Here is a 21,875-nt window from a genome sequence, read left to right on the forward strand (position 1 = left end):
GTGGTCGTTGCTCACACTCGGAGACAAGTAGATGGGAGCCAGTGCGCAGGGAACTGAGAGGAACCCGACGATGTAACGATACATCGTGAAGGATGAGGAAATTAGCGTCGGCCAAAGCACGTTTACCATCCGTACGGAGCGCCTGATCCGAGCTATTTATACTGTTAGGTTCGATGTGGGCTGCTTCGTCATGCTACCATACAAGCACTTGGGTTCCTGTCGATGGGCGAAGAATCCTATGCGAGCATCAAGCCGCTGTCAAAGTCCATGACCCATGATTTGAATTCTTAGCCGCATCCGTAATATCCTACCCAAGCAACAGATGTCAGTGCAACCTTGCCTACAAAAGCATCGGTTCCCTCTTCAAACGCGATGGTTGCGGAAATGATCCGCATTCATTCTTTCAGCTCGGTAGAAGTAAGACATGCCAGCCCCTTGTGTACCGCAGGTTAAATCCAGTGGTGAACTATTCAAGGCCCTTGCCTCGCAGATGCCATCCCTCGCCTCCGTGTTATGACAGAGCGCATAGAGTCCAGGGACTCAGACACGCGCAATTATGCCAGGTAAGGACATACCAACTTCATGTGAGTGTGCATACATGGTTCACAGCGGCTAATCATCGTTAGGCAACTTTCCGAGAGACTACGCTTCGACTCAGAGCATCCAAAATGTGATCGAAAGGGCAAAAAGAAGGTCCTACCAGCCAATGGACCCGGCAGTGACTGCTCTTAAAGACACGTTGGAAAGCGACAAGATCTTGAGCGCCCTCTGTCGATCCATGTTCGCCGAGGGAAAGAAATTGGTTCTCGCGAACAGGGCACATCCAGGCTACCTTGAGATAGATAATATTCCGCTCCTGATGCGGCTATTGGACTATATCCTGGTGACCTCTCCAGAATGGGAAGATCTGAATGTGCCAGACTATCTGGGCGGGCTTCCGTTTAACCTTGTCTTGATGGTTTTGATGGAAACGCGCAGTGGACAGAGCTTGTTCAGGCATGATCAGGTAAACCGGCATCTAAGCACGATCCTGAGAAAATGGTCGCGATTCCTTGAGTCACCAGAATCAGCCTACGCACTCAACTCGAAAGACGGGTGGCTGTCTGCAGTTGCAATGGCAAGATTACAGGACATTGCCAACCATCCCACGCGAGACAACCGAGCCTTCATCGATATTTTCGACTGTCCCGATCCGTCAAATCCGGACACCCTCGGATTTTCGTCTTGGGATGCTTTCTTTACGCGTCGGTTCAAACCGGGGATCCGACTGACGCCTTCTCAACATGTACTCTATCCTGGCGGAAAGGGGGATGGGGCTCCAATTTTAAATGCTTGCGAGTCGACGCCCTGGCACATCACCCGCCACTGCTCGCTGGAGAGCAACATTATGCTCAAAGGAAAGTCGCATTCCGTGGCCTCAATGTTGGGCAAAAGCACACTCACACAACATTTTTCCGGTGGCACCGTCTACCAAGCATATCTGTCGGCCTTGAGCTATCACCGCTGGCATGCTCCCGTGTCAGGAACAATCCGCAGCATCCTCTACCTCAACGGGAGCTACTTCTCCCAGCTTCCCATGTCGGATAATCTGGCCATGGAAAAATCACAGAGTTACCTAGCTACCGTTGCGACGCGCATGGTGGTTTTTATTGAAGCCACTGATCCTGGCGTTGGACTCATGGCCTTCGTGGCAGTTGGCATGGGTGAAGTGTCATCCTGCGAGGCGTCGGTAGCAGAAGGGGACCATGTCGAGGCTGGAGATGAGATTGGGTGTTTCCATTATGGGGGGTCAACACATTGCCTGGTCTTCAGGGGAGGAGTAGACGTACGTTTTGAGTCTCTGGTTGAGGATGAACAGAGAAACTGCCCTGTCCCCGTAAAAAGCCTGCTGGGCCGTTGTTTTGTGTAGTCCTTCGATACCAAATTTTAATTTCGGTTTGTGCTATATGTTTCGGCCAGAAAATTAGATGCCTTTCCTTCTACACTAGTGAAGGTTCCCAGGCTCGCATAATAAACCTTTGCAAATTACGTCGGTTTTCATATGCACCAGAAGAGCAGCGGTCATGGACGAATCTAGTAAAGTCTGGATTGCTAAACAAATTGCACTCTCGTGGCCTAAGCTCTTCATTCGAGACCCCCTTGAACACGTAATGTGTCATGTAGGACCGCCGATGTTGGAAACCAGTGGGGGTAACCTTTCGGACGTTTCCGGCATTCCTCCGGAGGACCCATAAAGCAAGGGATGTGAACCACCCAGAAAGTCGACACGCCGGAAGCGTTGGGCCCATCCCCAGGTTGATCGGTCTCCCATAGGCTCCAAGGGCCTAGGAAGAGGCATATATAAGGGCGCGGGTACGAGCAGGAGGAGTTTAGATATATTTACCTTGACCGTCAAAATCATACCTTTACATACATTATTTGTTTCACTTCTTCTGTCGACTTCCTCTCATGGCTCAACAACAATTTGACGAAGCTGGCACAGATGCACAGGGTAAAGCTTATTGCGATGGTCTGCTTGGGAGTGAGTTGCAAGTTGATTTACCATGGAAAACCGACACGTACATGAGCAATATAGATGGAGAGAGTCTACGTGAACGCCCAGAGGTCTTTGCCGCCGCGGCATGGTCAATCGCCGTGAGCAAGTGGTTTTACAAAGATGAAGTGGAGTTCCAGTTAGTCTTGAAAAATGCCCAGGTTCTGTTACGGCTGTGTGTCACGCCAGATCTATACGTGGGCAATCTACTGGATCAAATCTTAAAACAAACAGATGCCGATAAGCAGGAACCTGTTTCAAAGCCGGCGTCCTCCAGTTTTTCGATCGTTTATCAGATGGGTATGTAATTCCTCCGGTAGTAGTAATATACTGAAGCTGACAGTCGTTCAGAATCTGCCAAGTCCATGGTGGTGCGGTTCAACGTGCAAGATTCCTTCTTGCAGATGCAAATCCAGCTTTCAGAGAAGATATTTCACCCAAGGGAGGCTGAGAACTTGGCCTCTATGGTACAGGGCATCCTCCAACACTTCACCGACAGTTCTATGGAATCCATACCATTAACAGAACTGAACCTAATAAGTTCGCAAAGTCTCGGAGAATTGTGGAACAGAAATTCGACCGTACCCCCAGCATCTGAGAATCTCGTGCAGAGTATGGTCCACCAAAGCGCCCAGGCCCGCCCAGATTCCCCTGCGGTGTGTGCGTGGGATGGATCACTCACATACAAAGAGCTGGTTGACTTGTCAACACACCTGGCGCTTGGTCTATCCCGAAAAGGGGTGGGTAGAGGCGTGGTTGTGCCCTTGTATTTCGAAAAGAGTCTATGGATGCCAGTTGCAATTTTGGCAGTCATCAAGGCTGGTGGAGTCTTTCTTCAACTGGCAAATTCCATACCCAGGGGCAGAATCAAGGCTATTGTGAACGCTGGGAACCCACCATTTGCGTTGGTTGGGGAATCTGCACCAGCTTGGATGGGAGACATTCTGCCCACACACACAGTCAACGACCTGATGGGATTGGTTAAGAACATTGACTCGCCTTTACAACAGTGCTCAGGAGACCAGGACGCGGTTCAGCTATTCACATCCGGAAGTACGGGCACGCCTAAGGGCATTGTATGGACACATACTGTGCTGGCCACAAACTGTGAGGAGATAATGAGGAAGCAGTCATTTGGGCCAGATACTCGGCAGTTCCAGACCGCGTCGTACGAGTTTGATGTCAGCATGATGGAATCTATTGCCATTTTAATCTCCGGCGGATGTCTTTGTATTCCGCAGGAGGACGACGGCGTGCATTGCTCTCCTCGAGCCCTGGAGGCGCTCCAGGCAAACTCGGTCTATCTTACTCCTACGCTGGCTCGAAAACTCGATCCCGACAGTGTCCCTAGCCTGAAACACTTGGCGCTCGAGGGAGAGGTCTTATCTAAGGATATTGTGTCTAAATGGGCTGGCAGATTGACCATGTATAACTTCTACGGTCCGGCGGAATGCCCTCATGTGTCCGCATGCACAATCGACCCAGATTCCTTCGAAACCGGGTTTGCAGGAGCAACCTCTGTTTGCCTTCGGTGGATAGTGGATCCGCACAATCACGACAACCTTCTACCCGATGGGGCTATTGGGGAGTTACTAGTGGAGGGCCCCATCCTCATGGATCGCTATATTGGCGGCGGCCCCGATAAAGCAACTTTTGTGACTCCAACATGGCTGCGCCGGGGCTGTGGCCGTTTTCCAGGACGCCAAGGACGATTATTCAAGACAGGGGACCTGGTCCGGTGTAAGCCGGATGGCGGCCTGGTCATCCTAGGCCGCAAGGATACGCAGGTTCAGATCGGTGGTGAAAGGGTGGAATTGGCTGAGGTCGAACACCATGTGCGCAATTTCCTACGAGGCAGGGCTGGTGTTGTTGCCGAGATGATAACTCCAAGTGGCAGTCTGAAACCAACACTGGCTGCTTTCATTGTCATTAGTGGCGATAATGGCGCTTCTTCAGGCGCCAGCCTCAAACCTCTCACTGCCGGCATAAATGAGAAGCTGGCACAACATGTCCCGCTTACCTTCATCCCTGAGGTGTATATTCCAGTGGATACAATTCCGATCACAGCAGCGGGCAAGACAGACAGAAAGAAACTACGCAAAATGGGCAGTTGTATTACTTTGGATGAGATATCCCTATTGCAGGAATCCAGATTAGAAACACCACAAGGAACCACAGAATAGATAAATGGTTAATAGCATCGGCGTTTGCTCACCGGCAAGACAATTTTCCATATTTCTAGCTGTAAAACCTTGAAATACTTTATACGCCTAAACACCAGATAGGGATATAGATACTACATAGACAGAAACGCATCTACAACCTATTACTATCTATCCATTTTAGGTGGAGTATCTGACGAGCTCAATCATATACTTAACAGTAAGAATAAAAGAGGTATATTCAATACAAAAGCGTACGGCTTAAAATGAAGCCCATACCTTTGCCGAAGTCTTCAAGTTTCCTCCTACATCTATTTAACTGTTTCTCTTTATGCCCAAGGCACCTATTGCTACCTCAAGGCTTAGACTTGTATTAAGTATTAACTGTCTTATTATCTCAGGTATCTGAACTGATACACGTTGCTCGACCTTATTCAACTCCTATACCTTCTAGCTTGGATGGTGTAGGCTTGCGCTCTAATTGCTGCCCTGAAGCCTCAGGTGTGTCACCAACAAGAAAGGTAGTTGAAGGAATGTGCACATCTCTTGGTCAATCTGTTTAATATATTCCGCTGTTGAATAGCATAGTTGCAAGTACATTCGGCCAATGGAGATCATTTCAGCTCTTAATGGCTTTTCTCACAGAGCAGCGCATTATGCTGTTCCGAACTCCTCCACCGTGGATGTATAAAGTGTCTTTTTCACGCGAGTTGCCTGGGCATCGTTTCGTTTCGATGACGCACTTTGGCTGGACATCGGCCGGTTATCTATAACCTCTTCGAAAAGAACCAGAGACAATCTCACCACGGTCCGGACGCTTGACTGATACGCATCCAGCCACCGGGCCGCGTATGTAAAATCCTACAGCTACCTACTAGCGGGATATTCTACCGCGCGCAAATAACCATGTCTGATGGTGGGAAGACAGCTGCAATCAGAGAAAGCCGGGCAAACAACGGGCATTTCTGACGACACCCTAGTCCCGCTTCATCTTGCCCAGGCGATTGTCAAGGTTGTAGTGGTTAATGGTGTTTGGGCGTGATTTACTCGGGTATTTAGGATGCCTTACTATCCGCTCCATTTATATATTACTCCCTTATATCAGTGATTATTTAATAAAGGAATGTAGATATTATTTTTATTACTCTACTACCTTGGGTGCTTCTTAAGATGATATATATATATCTTATTAGAAGGGCCATTAAATGAGAATAAAATACTAAATAAATAAAGTAAATGCGAATGGATTCTTCGGGACTAAACTGATGATCATGAATATAGAGAAGAACAAGGAGACAGCTTGTGAATCCGCGGTTCGCTCGAGCAGCCCGTGCACAGGCTGCAATTCATCCGGCCATGTACGAGGCGGCAATGAAGCTGACTCTAGGGAATGTAGGTCGATTTCTTCAGATAGAGTGAGTAGTATCTCGGACTGACGATGTCTGCCTGTAGTCCGATTTTGTCTTCTTTGGCCGGGAATCAGATGGGCGCGAAATCATGAAATTCGGAAAGTCGCACAATGACAACATGAAGCTTACTCGGGCTTTGGAGGAACTGGAAGCAGGAATGGAGCTCATGGATAGGTTTTACGGTTTCAAGGAAAGGAAAGAGTCCACGGGAGCATGGGAGAGACCGAATGGGGGGAGTCCATTGGGCGTTAGGAATGAATCCTCCATGTACACTTGGTAGATGGATTCCTTGGTTAGGTACATATCCTCCAATTCTTGAATCATTCTTATGCTGGATATTCAGTCCAAAAGCAAATCCTCTACCGTTTTCAACGCCCATTTAGAAGTTGCTATTGTCTCGAACGGTGAGCCATCAGCGTTACGCTGGAACGCATAGTGCAGCACTGCGCCGATTTTGGATGCCTGCATTGCATTGGCACAAAATTCCTGCTGGCGTACATCATCGTATATTCGGCATCGGGCCCAGAACTCATCCCAGAAAGCATCTAGCAACTGTCGACGGCATGAGTAATTGTGCTAGCCGCTGAGATCCATGTAACCAGTCGATAATAAAAGAGTATCCAGTTCCATGCCAAACGGCAGCACCCTGGCTAAGGACCAGTCGACAATACCTGTGATCTCAAAAGTGTCCTCGTTGACGAGAATGTTTCTTTGAGAAAAGTCATTGTGTGTGAGAACCTGCGGATATGTTTGCTTAAAGAGAGCTGGGAGGCTGTGTTCGAGCCCAAGGATTGTGGAGGGTGGAAGTATAGAAGGTGGGGAGTCCTTAAGTTTCAGAAGTTGGCGATGGACTCTGGCTTGACAATCTGCTTGCACTTCAGGATCAACCGGTTGAGGACTCTGCCAACACCGAGCAAAGTACCTGGAGAGAATCAACATTGTGACTTCTTGGCATAGTAGACAAAGTGGAGGAAGGAAAGATGAGCTACCTGGCTAGATGCTTGACAAAACATGTATGTCTAGCCTTTTCTTCGGGGTTCAACTCAGCTCTGGCGCTGAGTGCTTCTAGGCAGGGAACACCTTGCAGACAGGGCATCGTATAGACGAGAAGAGGGGGATTGGAACCAGGCATTTCACCATAGAAGGTGGCTTCTGGCACCAAGGCGCCGTGGATAGATTTTGCCAGCTCGATGACAGCCTGATCCAGGGTGGATTCAGGCTGCCGAAAAGAAACGATTAGATCCCGCCGAACACCTGGACAATCTCTGCAAAGGACCGTGTAGCTCAGCGAGCCCGGAGCGGCAACTTCCTGGACAGCGGAGCCACCGGATATCTTGCGGGCATGGTCGTCACACTCTGATTGACTTGGAGATTCACGGGTCTCGAAGAACCGGTCGATAGCTTGTTGGGTCTAGGATCGCTCCTGCATGGTTTCAAGAGCACTGCTGCGTACTTAGAGCGACCCCTTGGCTGAAAATTATAGGAACAGTATCTCTGGCACAAGTATGCTGGAGAACATTCCCAGGCAAGAATATTTGGAGGACTCAAAAGTGGTTTAGTGGAGCCACGTCGTTGTCAGCCTGCAAAGAGAAAAACCAAATCACGAGCTGGACAACACTGGTATGTGAGTGCATGACTACACGCATTCACAGGAGTTCAAACTGGTAGACCGCCAGAAAGACAGAAAAAGGATACATTTAAGCAAAAAAACATAAGAGAAGTAGTGAATGGCCACATGTCAAGCAGTTGCCTAAAAAATCAAAAAACTCCGTCCTTCACCTCACTTGTCTTTTCTCCCTACCTCAACCTTCTACAAACCTCATCAAGTTCATTCATTTTCAGCAGAAAGAACCTCACAGTGATGAACGCATCAAAAGAGAACGATACTGATATCAACAGCGGAAGACCTTGATGCGATAGAAGCAATTGTTGATGGCAAGGGGGTAATCAGAGCAAAATAGAGACAGGAGAACCAAGCTAGTCCCAATGGAAGAATCCAAAAGGGAAGCTCTCATCAAAGCTGCAAAGAAGATACATGATCTTCTAAAGGAGGACAAGGATGTCGATGAAAAGGTCCTGAAAAGCTAGAGGCTACCATCGATACTGCTGCCGATCCCTCGAAAAACACAAACTACACCAGAATCACCATAGGGTCATTGTCGCATGAGTACCTGAAGAAGACCTTACATGCTTTCCCGCTTGGAAAAACAAAAGATTGGATTGTCGAGTATAGAGGATGGCCTGGGATCATCGGTAAGTGATCTAGACATATATTATTTACTATGAATATTAATGAAAAGTACAGATTCTTTTCTTGGCGTGTGGCAGAGAGGTACAGCTGGAGATACCGGAAATGAAGCTGTCATAAGAATAAAGCTCAATATTCTACTTCTCCTGGTCTTGGATAAAGTGAAACAAGACACCAAAACAGACGCAGAACGAATGAAATTAGATTGCGAGACAACTCTGGATACAGATATCCCTAATTGACTTGGAGATTAACGGGTCTCAAAGAACTGGTCGATGGCTTGTTAGATTTATAATAGCTCCTCCATGGTTTCAAGGACACTGTTGCGTACTTAGAGTGACCCCTTGGCTAAGGAATATAGGAAGAGTATATCTGCTTAAGTATGTTAGAAAACATTCCCTACCTTTTCCTTGGAGGACTCAAAAGCGGCCTAGGGAAATCATGTGTGTCTTACTGTCAGCCTGATTCCCTGAATGCTCTCGCCGACACAGAGACAGGCCAAATCGCGAGCTGGACAAAACTGGTATGGGTGATCCTAAGACTAGGCCTTCTCGTGCTTGTCTTTATTCTATCGCCGAATTTGGCATCCCATCACAATTGCATACCTGAAAGAGCTTGCGACGTCAGAGTTCACCCACAGAAGTGCGTGAAAAAGAATTGATTCGAACCGCCGAGGAATGATAGGCACAGAGAGAATTATTGAGTCTCAACTCGGCAGGGTGCTCAGACGGGGTTGCGCTGCCTCAGGAGCGGAATCAATACTACCATATATTCATAAGAGTTCAAACTGGTAGACCGTCAGGAAGACAGAAAAAGGATACATTTAATCAAGCAGAAATGGTGAAGCAAAACAACTTGTGAATAAGACAAGTAGTGAAGGCCCACGTCTCAAGCAGTGGCCTAGAGAAATCAAACAAGTTCGTCCTTCACCTCACTTGCCTTTCATCCTACACCTCCCAACCTACCCAACCTTCCACAAACCTCATCAACTTCATTCGTTCTTTTCAGAAAGAAGACACTCACTGTGACAAACACACTAAAGGAGAACGATACCGCCTCAAAGGGTGTCACTGAGTACCAAAAATGCCTAAGAGACGAAACATACCCGGTGGCCCCGAGCCCTCGAGCAAAAAAGCCGTGAAAAAGTCAAAGAAAAACGCACCCGAGGAAGAGTTCCAGATGCCCGGTGTGATTGAAAAGCTATTTACTGGCGATATGTTGCAAGATATTCAGCTCTGGGCGAAGCAGAAGCTCAGTGGAAATGATGATCTCATCAAGGACACCGCGCAGACTTTTGACGAATGCAAGGATGAAAAGGATGAGTGGAATTTAATTCAAACTATGGCCAGCGCTCAAAATTTCAAACAGAAAATCGAGCTGGAATGCCACAACCGGGTGATTGAATTTCTGAAAGGCCGAGAAGCATACTCCAAGAATAAGGCGAACCGGGATGAAGAAACATGGCAGTCTCTGGGTGAAGTCGAACGCAAAGGCAGGGACTACCAGAAAGACATACCAGGATGCTGGGCTCGTGTCGAGGCAAGATTTGGAGCGGAGACAATGGCGCTGCTTCAGGGACTAGGCTCGGGCAGGCACCATGCAAAGACCTGTTCAGCTATGGCTGGGAAAGCTGACTCGTGGGATACCTGGAGGAAAAGGATCAACATGGAAGTTTACGCTCGTGCCAAGAACAGGAAGCAAGGACAATCCGCGAGTATAGTCTGGTTTCCGGTCGACATTAAAAGAGCCACCGACCAGAAGAAGGCCCCCAAGATGCTGACAGCGGAAGAACTTGATGCGATAGCAGCGGTTATCGATGACAAGGGAATAATCAGAGCGAAAGAGACGCAGGAGAAGCAAGCTTGACAGCCGAAAGGGATTGAGTCCGTCCCTCAAAGATAGTAATAACAAACCATCAACAATATCAAACTCCAGGAAGCCTAGCTATAATGGAATAATCTAAAAGGAAAGCTCTTGTTCTTGGCTGTACTCCTAAAAGACGGAAAAATAATTAGTCTTTCTAAACCTAAAAGCCTGCCTGCAACATAGACGGCGGGATGCAACACACGCCTGTTATTAATATTAATATCATATGTCAAGGTGATGCTTTTCCGAAAGCATAATAATTCCGACTGATCTCTTGACTTCCTTTCCTACCACCCTCTTCCCATAAATAATATCCACAATACTACTTTTGTCCCTTTCTCAGAAGCTAATAAATCAACAAGTCTCACAGATATTACACTGCAAGGCCTAAATTAGTTTATATTTGCTTATTAAGTTCCCGCTTATATTTTCAGCTATGCCGGTCTTAAAGCCATGGAGCGTCTCCAGGCGTACGAGAAAATACTTGTCAGTCCTGAGCTTGAGAATCATTGCAAAGCCAGAGACACATAGCATCTTTCGTATCCCAGAGATTCTTGAAATGATTCTTTTGCGGTTAGATATGCTCACCTTACTGATATCTAATCGAGTTTGTGGTCTCTGGAGCATTGTTATTGAAAACCCCGAAAGGATCCAACAGGCACTGTTTTTTATTCCATGTGCAAATCTAACGCTAGGGCAGCAAAGCATAAAGAACCCGCTGCTCATGGACCGCATATGGCACGAGTTTCTTCGCAAATACTTGGACACGCGTTACAGATCCGGGAACCATATAGCGGGGCTGCCAAAGATTGCATCTACCAAGAGAGAAATAGCATACCTACGCCCGTATGCAAGCTGGAGAAGAATGCTTCTCCAACAACCGCCCACGTCGCTTGTTCGTTTGTTTTAATTCAACTACCGACCCCACACTGAGTTCTCTCCCATGAATCATACGCATGCGAGATGGAATCCACACCGGGATTATATCCGCATCCGGGATTTGGATAATCTGATGGAGTCTGGAGCCCTAACGCCTGGCATACACCCCCTGTTGTTCTTCGCCGATACAGGACTCCTGGGAAGACTCAGCTTAGGAGAGCAACTCAGGCAGAAAGCTGATATCGAGATGTGGTTGAAGACATATGATTTCGTCATTAATGTCGAAACGGAGCATAATTTCGTCAGGCTGTGGCATCATAGACCCTTGGATCTTGCAGGCCCCGCTACATATTGGGTCTGGATCGAATCAAAATACGTGAAGCTATTTCCTGAGGATGAACGCCCGACTGAGACGGATCAGGATAACACGACTCACAACTATGGTCCAAAGATGATTTCGGTAGAATGGACGATGTAAGGGCGCCTTTCAGGCTGCTACTGAGCACTCAGTGAAAACCGGGGGATTATTTTATTTCGGGCTACTTGAGGTGCTGAAATATTACCTTATGCAGTTCCGGGGCATACAGCTACTACCTTTCTGCTTAACAACTTGCTTTTTCCTCTAGTTACTCTAATATGTTGAGCATTCAACTCTTGCTTACAGATATTATTAAAAAATTCTGGCTAATTTTTGAGTCTCAAATCAAACGACAGATATATGTAGGCAGTATTAATGTAAGAATAGTCCAAGTAATAGTAAACGTATTTGAATCAAATCATCAAATATACAAGATTAAAAGATTCTTCCTAAGCACTGAGCAAAGCCAATAGCCAGTATTTCCATTCCGTAAGGCAAGCATAAAAGCTCACTAGTTTTATGATAAGCAGAACAAAAAAGAAAGGGAACATCGGCACTTTTCAGTCTCATAACTAAGTATATATTTCTACTTTTCTAATGTAATTTTTCCTAATATTCTACCTTATAAAAGGAAACTTGGGCGATAACTGTTAAATAAAAATCTGGCACTGGAAAAAGGAAGAGCATAAGAAAGACTGTGTTAGAATATAGGGCAAAATAGTTAGTTTAAGAGATCTAGAGAGAAAAATAGATATATAATTATACTTCGTTAAGGTAATTTAAAGGATATTCGAGCTGAAGCAGACTTTTAACTTAATTTCCTCGTGGTCAGCTTAGAATAACACGACACTCAGCCGAGAAGATAAACATTCCGAAAAAACCGCCTATAATATTGACATAGGCTTTAGGGGTGCCCTATTTTTATTAGACTAATATAGAAATTCGTAGTAATAATTAACCATTTGAGAATAATCAAAGGCAAACTGCCCATTTCACTGTATACTGCAGGTTATATATGGGAATGATGGATTTAGGGCTACCAATCACGAGCTGGGTAAATCAATAATAAAGTAGTGATAACAATTATTCATCTTAAGTAAAGAAATCTCAGAGGTCCAATAATCACATCTATCAGAGTCTCCTTCTCCTCCACTGTTCCTATTCCACAAGCCTGACAGAACAACACAACGGAACCACAAAAGAAGAAGCCCCAAATCCAACACCATCGGCTCCCCTCTACCGCGTAAACCAGACGGCCGCGATAGCCACCAGGGCAACAACTCCTGCCCAGCGCACCAGTCCCCGCTTAATATGATATTGCGCCGTGCGATCAATAGCCTCCGAGCCGTTGATACGCGGAAACGGGATATCAGGCACCTCCTTCCCCAGCGCCTTGCACAGGGGTCCCCAGCCCTCCTTAACGTCAAAGAACAGCGACCGATCGGCCGGAACGACCTCTTTCAGCCACTCAATATGTCGATGATAGATATAGTCGCTGGATCGGCCCTTTCCATACACCTTGTCCCACTGCGTCTGTAGCAGGTTGATATAGTTCACGAAATGGCGCATCCCAGGCAAGGGGAGCAGGACGGCGCGCAGGAATCACAGCGTCGACAAACTGGCCACCTGACTGTGGCTCTTCACCCAAGCGGCGGGGTCTCGCACGGTGCAAATGATCATGGCGTCGGGATAGAGTTGCAGGAGCTCCGGGACGAACTGGGACCCGGGGGCGTCGGTCACTGCGACATACCCGTCGAGGCGTTCCGCTATGCGTGGTAGGGTCTGTTTCTCGCTCCCCGCGGCCTAGGTCCGGAGAATTTCGATCCACAATTCGATCTCAACCGGCGGTTCCATGGTGGTTTGTGTGCCGCCTGGTTAAGAAGGCGGCAATATTCAAGAGACGGATGACAAAATTCCGAGCCTATCTTGAAACGAGGTCCAATTCCCCGTGGAGAAACCCGACCATTAGCGCTAAGTCCAGCCCTAAGATGTCCTCAAACTCGCCGCGGAACATGACCGATGGCAGTCTTAGTGCGAAAGGGGCTACGCATAAAAGGAGGCTAATCTCGTCTGAGTCGATGACCAGGAATCACCTGAAAGTTTTATCCCCGATCATGACTTCCGACAACTTTGATAAGATCATTGCGCAGCTCAGCTTGGCTGAGAAGGTCAGCTTATTATCCGGTGCTGGGGCTTGTCGAACCAACTCCCTCAGTCGGCTGGATATTCCAAGTCTACAAGTGAGTCGACCCTGCTGGACCCCCCCGGCGAGATGGAATGAGGATTAACTTTAAGCAGACTTCTGACGGCCCGCATGGATTGCGCGGAGGTGGTGGGCGCTTCTTTAACCCGGTAGGCTCTTTACTCTTTCAAATCATCAATTTATCATGGATCGAGCACATGAAGGCTAATGGAGACTATAGCCACCAGGCTACCAACTACCATGTGCCACCGCATTGGGTGCAACCTTCGACATCGACCTGCTGCATCGGGCCGGAAGCCTACTTGGTGACGAAGGCCGGCGCAAAGAAGTACACGTTGCCTTGGCCCCTACCGTATGCATCCAGCGATCCCCACTGATCGGTCGAGGGTTCGAGGCTTTTGCTGAAGATCCAGTGCTCAGTGGGACGTTGGCTGCTAATCTCATCAACGGGCTTCAAGATCGTCAGGTGGCCGCGTGCATCAAACACTATGCAGCGCACGACCAGTCCTCTAGATCAACAGAAGACGATGTGCATATGACACAGCGTACTCTACGAGAAATCCATCTCCTGCCGTTCCAGATTGCCATGCGGTCCAAGCCGTGGTCTTTCATGACTGCGTATCAACGAATAAATGGACTTCATGTCAGCGAGGATCCCTTCCTGATTGAACAGATCTTACGCAAAGAGTGGCAGTTTGACGGGCTGGTCATGAGCGATTGGTGGGGTACTTATAGCACATCCGAAGCCATCAACGCAGGCCTTGACCTGGAGATGCCCGGTCCATCTATCTGGAGAGGCAAACAGCTCATTGCGGCGGTCGAATGCCGCAAAGTCTCGACGCAGGCCGTTGACTCGGCAGTGAAGAACCTGCTGAAGCTTATCCGCCGCACGCGCGATTCTTGGACTCAGAATGCTATCGAGACGAATGAAAACAATGGCGACACCCCGCAAAGTCGAGAACTGACTCGGAACCTGGCTAGTGCCTCGGTTGTTCTGCTCAAAAATGAGTCCAATGTTCTCCCTCTTAGACCGGATGCCAGTATCACCTACGGTCTAATCGGAGAGCATTTTGAGAATCCCGCCACCGGGGGTGGGGGAAGCTCAGAAGCAACCCCCTTCTACGTCAGTTCTCCCTTGGATGCGTGTGTCGAAGTGATCGGAGAGAATTTCCGATACGAGCCCGGCTGCTACAGTGAGTCTTTATCACAGGGAGTCATCAGTGCTGGTTAATAACCTCTCCTAGCTCGGAGATGGACACCCCTGATATAACAGGGGCTTTTCCTGCCTGAGTCCGAGGAGCCTGGTCTTCTTCTTCAATGGTTCGCAGAAGACCCCTCCACGTATCCCATGGCCGAATGTCTACATACAACCACGACCCGAAATACTAGCATGTACTTCAGTCAGATGAACATTCCCGCCGTACCCGATACCCATTTTATCCGGGTTCAGACAAGATTCCACGCATTCAAGACTTGCAAATATCGATTTGCACTAAGCGTCTGTGGTAAGGCTAGACTACTAATTGATGGACAAGAAGTCGTCGACCTCTGGACCAGCCATCCACTCAAGACCGACGATACCCCATGCTTCAACAAACTCTCCATGGAGCGCCATTTCGAGCTAGACATCGTGAAGGGCCAGAAATATGATATCCAGATCGTCATGACCAACGAGGTCATCCATCCTACGGTTGGGCCTCGTTCGCCAGGCGGCGTGCGCCTCGGTGGGCAAGAGCTGCGGGATGAAGACCAAGCGATCAACGATGCCGTGCGTCTCGCGCAGGAGGTCGACATCCCTATTTTGATGACCGGTCTTAGCACCGACTACGAGTACGAGGCTTCTGATCGGACAAGTCTATTATTGCCTGGTCGAGAGAATGAAATGATCACGCGAGTCTGCGAAGCGAACTCCAATACGGTAAGTCCATCTAAAACACTGATCTGGGCCTGCCCGTATTCATTAACGATAACACAGGTGGTTATTATCCAAGCTGGAATGCCCATTGAGATGCCATGGATCCAAAAGGTCGATACTCTCGTCTACGCCTGGTACGGAGGGCAAGAAACGGGTCATGGGATTGCTGATGTCCTCTGGGGCAAAGTCAACCCTGCCGGACGGCTCTCACTGACTTTCCCCCGGCGACTTGAAGACACTCCAGCTTTTCTGAACTTCGGAAAGGTTGATCGACAAATTGTTTACGGGGAGGGAGTCTTTGTCGGGTATCGGTACTACGAGAAGCTCAAGTGCCCGCCGTTGTTCTACTTTGGATACGGCCTGTCCTACACCCAATTCCGCTATTCCAACCTCATCGTGCCCGAGAAGTTCCCCACCACTGGAGACCGAGAGATCGAGATCTCGGTGGACGTTGAGAACATTGGGCAGTGTGACGGAGCCGAGGTGGTTCAAGCTTACGTTTCCGACGTGGAGTGTTCTCTGCAAAGACCCCGGAAGGAGCTCAAGGTATTCCAAAAGATGCATATTGCGACGGGCCAGAAGCTAAGGTGCCACGTCAAGCTGGATAAGTATGCCATCTCTTTCTGGTCCGAGGAGTACTCGCAATGGAGGGCCGAGGCTGGGGAGTTCGAGGTGATCATTGCGACAAGTGCGGATCCCAAGGATGAGGTGTTGCGCGGCGTGTGCTGTCTCCCGGAGACATTTATGTGGTCGGGATTATAGAGACGGATTTGAGAAGACTATCTTCCATAGTGCAATTACAAAATGTCGTTCGTGGTTATTCTCCACTCGTATAGTTCGACCATGCAGTCTTCTAGCTAAAGACGGGGCGTGTCCCCCCGCACTTCCCCCGCGGGATTTTCTCTCTTTTCTCCACGGGGACTTTTCTCCCTCGATCATCACCCTATCGGACACCATGGCATCTTCATCGCGATCGTCCCTAGTCATCCGAGCCTGTGACAACTGCAAAAAAAGAAAGGTCAAATGCGACTCGGCTAATCCTTGCGCCACCTGCCGCATATCTCATCTTGCCTGCCATTACACCAGTGTCCCCAAACGACGCGGTCCCCGAGGCTTTCGGCAAAGGAAGGCCCAATGTCTCGTCCCACAGGCATCGTCCCCAGAGACGCAGCAAGAGATTCATCAACCCGTTCCGGAACCTCTTGCGGAGTTTCAATCGGAGCACAGCTCACCATTAGTTGAGGGATTTGGTCCTCTGCAGCCATGGCAATCGACTCCTGCAATCACGTTGATCGCCCCGACAGAAGTCATTCCGATTGTATACCCGCCGCACGCTGCTTATGCGGTTCTGGATAGTCTTCTGCAGTCAATCAAAGACAAGCTCCCGTCTCTGCCGATAGTAGAGGTCGCCAATTCCTGCATTGACCTCTACATGCAGTATACCTTCGCTACCGCCCCCATCATCCACGAGGCTAGTCTCCGCAGCTATGCCTTGAATTTCTTCTCCGGGGTGCCCTCCCCAAGTCTCTTTGAGGCTAGTAGAGAGGACCAACGGGTCGCTTCCATGAGATCTTTTACCTTCATCACGGCACTATGTGCCTCTGTTTCATCGGTGATGCCGGCTTCTCTTCAGCCGCATGGCCCTATTCTTGACAGGCCATTCCTGCGCGCCTCGCGCGAGATGTTGAAGCTCTACGAGGACTACGACCTGGAGCATCCAAATTCTTCATCCTTGGCCATCCGATGCCTTCAATCCACCGCCATGCAGCATACCACGGGCAAAAAGAACGCTGCGTTTCACGTGGTCGGGCAAGCGACGCTTCTAGCCCAGTCCATGCATCTCTACAGCGAAGATTCCATTCTGCGGGATGACGCCGTTGAGTCTCAACTTCTTCGACTGAATTTCTGGAACCTTTATTCCGCCGACAACGCGGGCTTAAGTCTCGGGACCCGACCCTGCATTCTACATCCGGATCTATTCTCTGATTGCATGACTCTACATCCTCTGGGCGAGCCCTTCACGCCGCTTCTCGACCCCAATAATCCCCGGTACGAGAAGCCTTACGAGGAACGCCTTCTGGCAGGCTTTCACCTACTTCCAAGGCTCTGGTCTTCGGCTAGTAGCCTCCTCCGGGACATAAAGACCTTTAACAAAGATAATGAAGATAGCTGGGGTCGCAAATCCTGCATCGCCCAATCGTACCTCGATTTCGTGGGGGTTCTAGATGCTTTGCCCTCCTGGCTGCAGATCTCCAGTCTAGTCTCCAACCCCGAAGACAATGATGCGGTATCCTTTCAAAAGAGATCCTTCTGGATGCAGCGATGTACTTTGACCATGACCTTTTCTTGTCTTCGACTTGTCATCCTACGGGAATGCATTGATAGCGGTCTCTGCAGTATTATGGGACTTTCTGAGCAGCCTCTCGCGTGGGCCATGAAGCAGGCGGAGATGATCCAGGACTTTCTGCAGACATTTGATGATATCCCTTTTGCGTATCATCAAATCAAAGGGGAACCTAGCGTTAGTTTACCTCTTTTAGATGTCGGAACATCTGTCACTGATTTCATCTCAATATCCAGGTCGAAAGAATCCGTCGAGTCGGCACGATCCTTCTGGCATTGATACAGAACGTCGATAACGATATCATTAAGAAACGCGCCAACTCGTACTTTGAGCGGATCTTAGATTCTTTAGCCAGATTAAACTCCAAGGCGTCCGAAGAGTTGACCTGTTGACTCGCTGAAATTAAATTCTTAATTAACCATGCCTTAAATTGACTGGCATCGGTTCATAGCTATCTACAGTCCTGTCATATTCTCCCTCGGCCGTTTCCAAAGCTCGGACCATATGATCGGGGGATTTTGACCCGCCGCTCGCGTGTGCTTCTCGTGTTCTGTCATGATTTGATCGAATGTGGAAATCTGCGCTGGTATGGCGCTAGGCATCAGACTTTTGTGGATTCACCGAATTTTGCCGCGAACAGTGGAGGTGCCAGATAAAGTCGGGGGGGGGGGGAGGCTGTTGCTGGGCTCCGGCTGGCCAGAATGGGCCTGTTGACTCGGCCCTCCGACGCACTAGAACGAGGACAGGGAGGCAGAAGCGACAATTGTCCACGGAAGAAAACTGGGATCCACTTCTTAGAGACCGCGGAGAAAAAGGAACAGCCGCAAGGTTTCTCGCAGACCCCACACTTCTTTTGGTGTGGGGAAGATCGATAGTCGATGGTTCTATCCGGACTAGGCTCACTATCATACGATGGAGCAATCTGGGGTTGGTGAATGGCTTGTTGTTGATAGCCACCGTTAACCCAATGGAGCTGCTTCCACTTCGTCTCGTTCGGACTTCATTTGACATTGGTGGTTTTATCGGCGTTTGAATTGCCTCTTTCTTTCACTTCGTCGGCTTCATTCAGAATCAGTCAGTATAAGTACTGGCCAGCAAGTCAGGCGCACGATATATATATGGACTTTTACCCGCGAGACATTCACCATTTCTTGCGCACCCACCTCTGTCCCGTCTGGCCTTATATAGCCTGCTTTTTGAACGACTTCTTCAAAAATGGCATCTCCAGATAAAACCCAATCTATGGGTCAGCATGTCGAAGATTCAAGCCAACAAATGACTCCTGATCAAGCTTCAGAGCTTGCAGATGTGGTGACCAACGGGAAATATAGCCCTTGGACCTGGTCCATGCTTCGTCTCTACGGTGTCCTTCTTGTGGGCTTCTTCTGTGCCACAATCAATGGCTATGATGGCTCGGTTATGGGGTTAGTGATATCGTACATACATATCTTTGTTTGTTGGTGCTGATATGTTCAAGCGGCCTGAATGCCATGGAGTCTTATCTGAATTACTTTAACATGTGTGTGCGACTCCGGTCCCCTCTACTGTCTCTGGATGCTCATTAGGCCGCCAGGAAATCTGCGTCATCGAGTACCGGATTTGTATTTGCGATATACGGAATTGGTATTCAAGTTCCTGCCTAAGCCGTGTGCGAGGAAGAGTCACTCTAACCAGCATCTTGTCCAGGTTCCATTGCTGCCGTGCCCTTCGTGGGCCCGTTGAATGACTGGCTCGGCCGACGTTCTGCTCTCTTCGTTGGCTCCCTCATCGTCATACTGGGAGCCTGCGTGACTGGCGCATCGAAAAACCATGGAATGTTCCTCGGGGGACGTTTCGTGCTAGGGTTTGGGGTCTGTTTCTGCAACGTCACGGCGCCGGTCTATGTCAGCGAACTGGCCCATCCCGTCTGGCGTGGCACTTTGATGGGAATGTACAACAGCTTTTGGTAAGTCAGGGACCTTTGGATTTCCGGATGTGGATTTAACAAGATTACAAGGCATATCGGCTCGATCTTAGCGGCCTGGGTGATCTACGGAGCCAAAGATGCCGGCCCCGGGGGATGGCGCATCCCACTATACTGCCAATTAATTGCATCAGGCATCGTAGTCTGCTTCATCTGGTTTCTCCCCGAGTCCCCTCGCTGGCTGGTGGCGAACGGGAAGATCTCCGCTGCGCGCAAAGTCTTGACTCGATACCACGGCGAAGGAGACCCTGACCACCCCTTGGTGCAATTCCAGATGCGAGAAATGGAGAACCAGATCTCCGTGAGCTCTACGGATAAGCGATGGTGGGACTACAGTGCTCTCTGGAAGACGCGGTCAGCCCGCCGCCGTCTCATTTGTGTCGTCTCCATGGGCTTCTTCGGCCAGTGGTCAGGAAACTCCGTCACCAGCTACTATCTCCCCGTGATGCTGCAGAACGCAGGCATCACCAGCGAGAGCCGCAAGCTGCTCCTCAATGGCATCTACCCTCCACTCTGCTTCGTGGCCTCGCTCGTCGGCGCCCGTCTCATGGACATGGCCGGTCGTCGCCCTTTACTCCTCTACTCGCTGGTCTTCATGATCGTCGCCTTCGGCATCCTCACCCCAACCTCCAAACTGGCCGCCGAGAACCCATCCAATAGCACGGCGGCCAACTCCACCATCGCATTCATCTACCTCTTCGGTATCGCGTACGCGGTGGGCTGGACGCCCATCACACCTGTCTATATTGTCGAGGTGCTGGAGACCAATGCCCGCGCCAAGGGCAAGTCTTTTGCCTTGTTGCTTATCTCCGCTTCCAGCACAGTCATCCAGTATGCGTCCGGGCCGGCGTTTGAGCATCTCAAGTACTACTTCTACATCGTGTTTATCGGCTGGGATGTCTTTGAGATGGTAATTATTTACTTCTTCTGGCCTGAAACGAAGGGTCGTACGCTGGAGGAGCTGAACGAGGTGTTTGAGGCGCGGAACCCGGTTAAGAAGAGCTTAGAGAAGAAGAGCTTGCACACGGTCATGCATACGATGCATGTGGATAAGTCGGATCAAGCTGAGTCTCGGGCGCAGGGGTGAGAGGAAGATGGAGGCTATCGCGTTAAATGTATCGTTGGGGTGTTTTCTTTCTATAAAGCATAGCCATTGCCTTAAATCAGGGCTATGTTACTTTTATGCTTTGAATGGAATTCCGTCTATTTTCCGAGGCTCAATGAAGAAAGTCAAAAAATAAATAGAGGCGCATATCTGAATCATTGAGAAACGCGAAAACAACCAACTACTGCTGGTATTCGAACTCATTGATCTATCTGGCTCTTGCCATTCCCACCCAGCTATACACTCATACATAGAGAGAGATAACCGTTTTCAAACACACAGCAAGCCCTCCTTCTCCATCACCATGTCTCCATACAGTTTCAACGCGTAGGCCACGACGATCGCACTAATATACTCCGTAGAACCACGCCTCGTATCCTTCTCCGGTTCCTCCTAGAGCGTGTCGGATCCTTCAACATATGTGGTTAGCCCAGCTGCATGCTGCGTCAGGGTTCCATGGCCACTAGTATACGCGACCTGATTCCACTAGTCCTCGCGGGTGGCGACTCATTGGTTAGTGCCAACATTGTTTCAGGCGCTTTGGCGAATCGGAGAAATGCGAGTCCCGGTCGTGATCGGCGGGGAGGGAAGGATATGCGAGCCCTCCGTGGAGAATTCACCCTTCCGAGTCCCTCTCGTGGGGTTTCTGGGGTTGGTTACTCCGGGGTATTTCTCGTGTATGCGGAGTTCTCGGGAGGACTGGGGATGGTATATGCTTCGGACGAAGATATCCCGATGGCTATTCTCTCTGCCTACGTGCGTCTATGTGATCTTGTTGAAACGATGGTTTAGTACAGATCCAGCGGTGTCTGAGACTACTACGCATGCAAGACACCCTTTCTCCATGCGACGTTTAGATCTCGATATTCATTCCCCGAACAAACCTCCTC

General features: G+C 49.2%; 9 protein-coding genes across 9 annotated transcripts; 7 read left to right on the forward strand and 2 right to left on the reverse strand.

Annotated features, from left to right (window-relative positions):
• Window positions 1-400: 400 nt before the first annotated feature.
• P170DRAFT_375753 (putative phosphatidylserine decarboxylase) lies at window positions 401-1,891 on the forward strand (the record flags this gene model as incomplete). The annotated part of the gene is made up of 2 exons (XM_024845331.1): window positions 401-563; window positions 627-1,891. Coding segments are annotated over exons 1-2 (1,272 nt in total), but the record flags the coding sequence as incomplete, so codon positions are not given.
• Window positions 1,892-2,448: 557 nt separating this feature from the next.
• P170DRAFT_443469 (non-ribosomal peptide synthetase) lies at window positions 2,449-4,716 on the forward strand (the record flags this gene model as incomplete). The annotated part of the gene is made up of 2 exons (XM_024850548.1): window positions 2,449-2,833; window positions 2,870-4,716. The coding sequence occupies 2 exons, from the start codon at window positions 2,449-2,451 to the stop codon at window positions 4,714-4,716; spliced, it is 2,232 nt and encodes a 743-aa protein (XP_024711049.1).
• Window positions 4,717-6,051: 1,335 nt separating this feature from the next.
• On the forward strand, window positions 6,052-6,384 carry P170DRAFT_471148 (uncharacterized protein; the record flags this gene model as incomplete). Its single annotated transcript, XM_024852812.1, has 2 exons — window positions 6,052-6,087; window positions 6,148-6,384. 2 exons carry the CDS (start codon window positions 6,052-6,054, stop codon window positions 6,382-6,384), a joined length of 273 nt encoding a protein of 90 aa, XP_024711050.1.
• Window positions 6,385-6,441: 57 nt separating this feature from the next.
• Window positions 6,442-7,940, reverse strand: P170DRAFT_453026 (uncharacterized protein; the record flags this gene model as incomplete). The annotated part of the gene is made up of 4 exons (XM_024851326.1): window positions 6,442-6,649; window positions 6,704-6,876; window positions 7,094-7,515; window positions 7,923-7,940. 4 exons carry the CDS (start codon window positions 7,938-7,940, stop codon window positions 6,444-6,446), a joined length of 819 nt encoding a protein of 272 aa, XP_024711051.1.
• A 1,495-nt stretch (window positions 7,941-9,435) lies between these two features.
• P170DRAFT_471149 (uncharacterized protein) lies at window positions 9,436-10,218 on the forward strand (the record flags this gene model as incomplete). The annotated part of the gene is made up of 1 exon (XM_024852813.1): window positions 9,436-10,218. One exon carries the CDS (start codon window positions 9,436-9,438, stop codon window positions 10,216-10,218), a length of 783 nt encoding a protein of 260 aa, XP_024711052.1.
• A 2,473-nt stretch (window positions 10,219-12,691) lies between these two features.
• P170DRAFT_471151 (uncharacterized protein) lies at window positions 12,692-13,024 on the reverse strand (the record flags this gene model as incomplete). The annotated part of the gene is made up of 1 exon (XM_024852814.1): window positions 12,692-13,024. The coding sequence occupies one exon, from the start codon at window positions 13,022-13,024 to the stop codon at window positions 12,692-12,694; it is 333 nt and encodes a 110-aa protein (XP_024711053.1).
• A 545-nt stretch (window positions 13,025-13,569) lies between these two features.
• P170DRAFT_443472 (glycoside hydrolase family 3 protein) lies at window positions 13,570-16,335 on the forward strand (the record flags this gene model as incomplete). Its single annotated transcript, XM_024850549.1, has 5 exons — window positions 13,570-13,695; window positions 13,754-13,807; window positions 13,879-14,871; window positions 14,932-15,576; window positions 15,634-16,335. 5 exons carry the CDS (start codon window positions 13,570-13,572, stop codon window positions 16,333-16,335), a joined length of 2,520 nt encoding a protein of 839 aa, XP_024711054.1.
• Window positions 16,336-16,528: 193 nt separating this feature from the next.
• P170DRAFT_506282 (uncharacterized protein) lies at window positions 16,529-18,309 on the forward strand (the record flags this gene model as incomplete). Its single annotated transcript, XM_024854378.1, has 2 exons — window positions 16,529-18,094; window positions 18,154-18,309. 2 exons carry the CDS (start codon window positions 16,529-16,531, stop codon window positions 18,307-18,309), a joined length of 1,722 nt encoding a protein of 573 aa, XP_024711055.1.
• An 865-nt stretch (window positions 18,310-19,174) lies between these two features.
• Window positions 19,175-20,990, forward strand: P170DRAFT_375759 (sugar porter family MFS transporter). Its single transcript, XM_024845332.1, has 5 exons — window positions 19,175-19,341; window positions 19,395-19,436; window positions 19,491-19,540; window positions 19,604-19,862; window positions 19,914-20,990. The coding sequence occupies exons 1-5, from the start codon at window positions 19,193-19,195 to the stop codon at window positions 20,965-20,967; spliced, it is 1,554 nt and encodes a 517-aa protein (XP_024711056.1). The 5' UTR covers window positions 19,175-19,192; the 3' UTR covers window positions 20,968-20,990.
• The last annotated feature ends 885 nt before the right edge of the window (window positions 20,991-21,875 follow it).

Source organism: Aspergillus steynii (genome assembly GCF_002849105.1).
Source record: "Aspergillus steynii IBT 23096 chromosome Unknown P170scaffold_1, whole genome shotgun sequence".
Classification (NCBI taxonomy): Eukaryota; Fungi; Ascomycota; class Eurotiomycetes; order Eurotiales; family Aspergillaceae; genus Aspergillus; species Aspergillus steynii.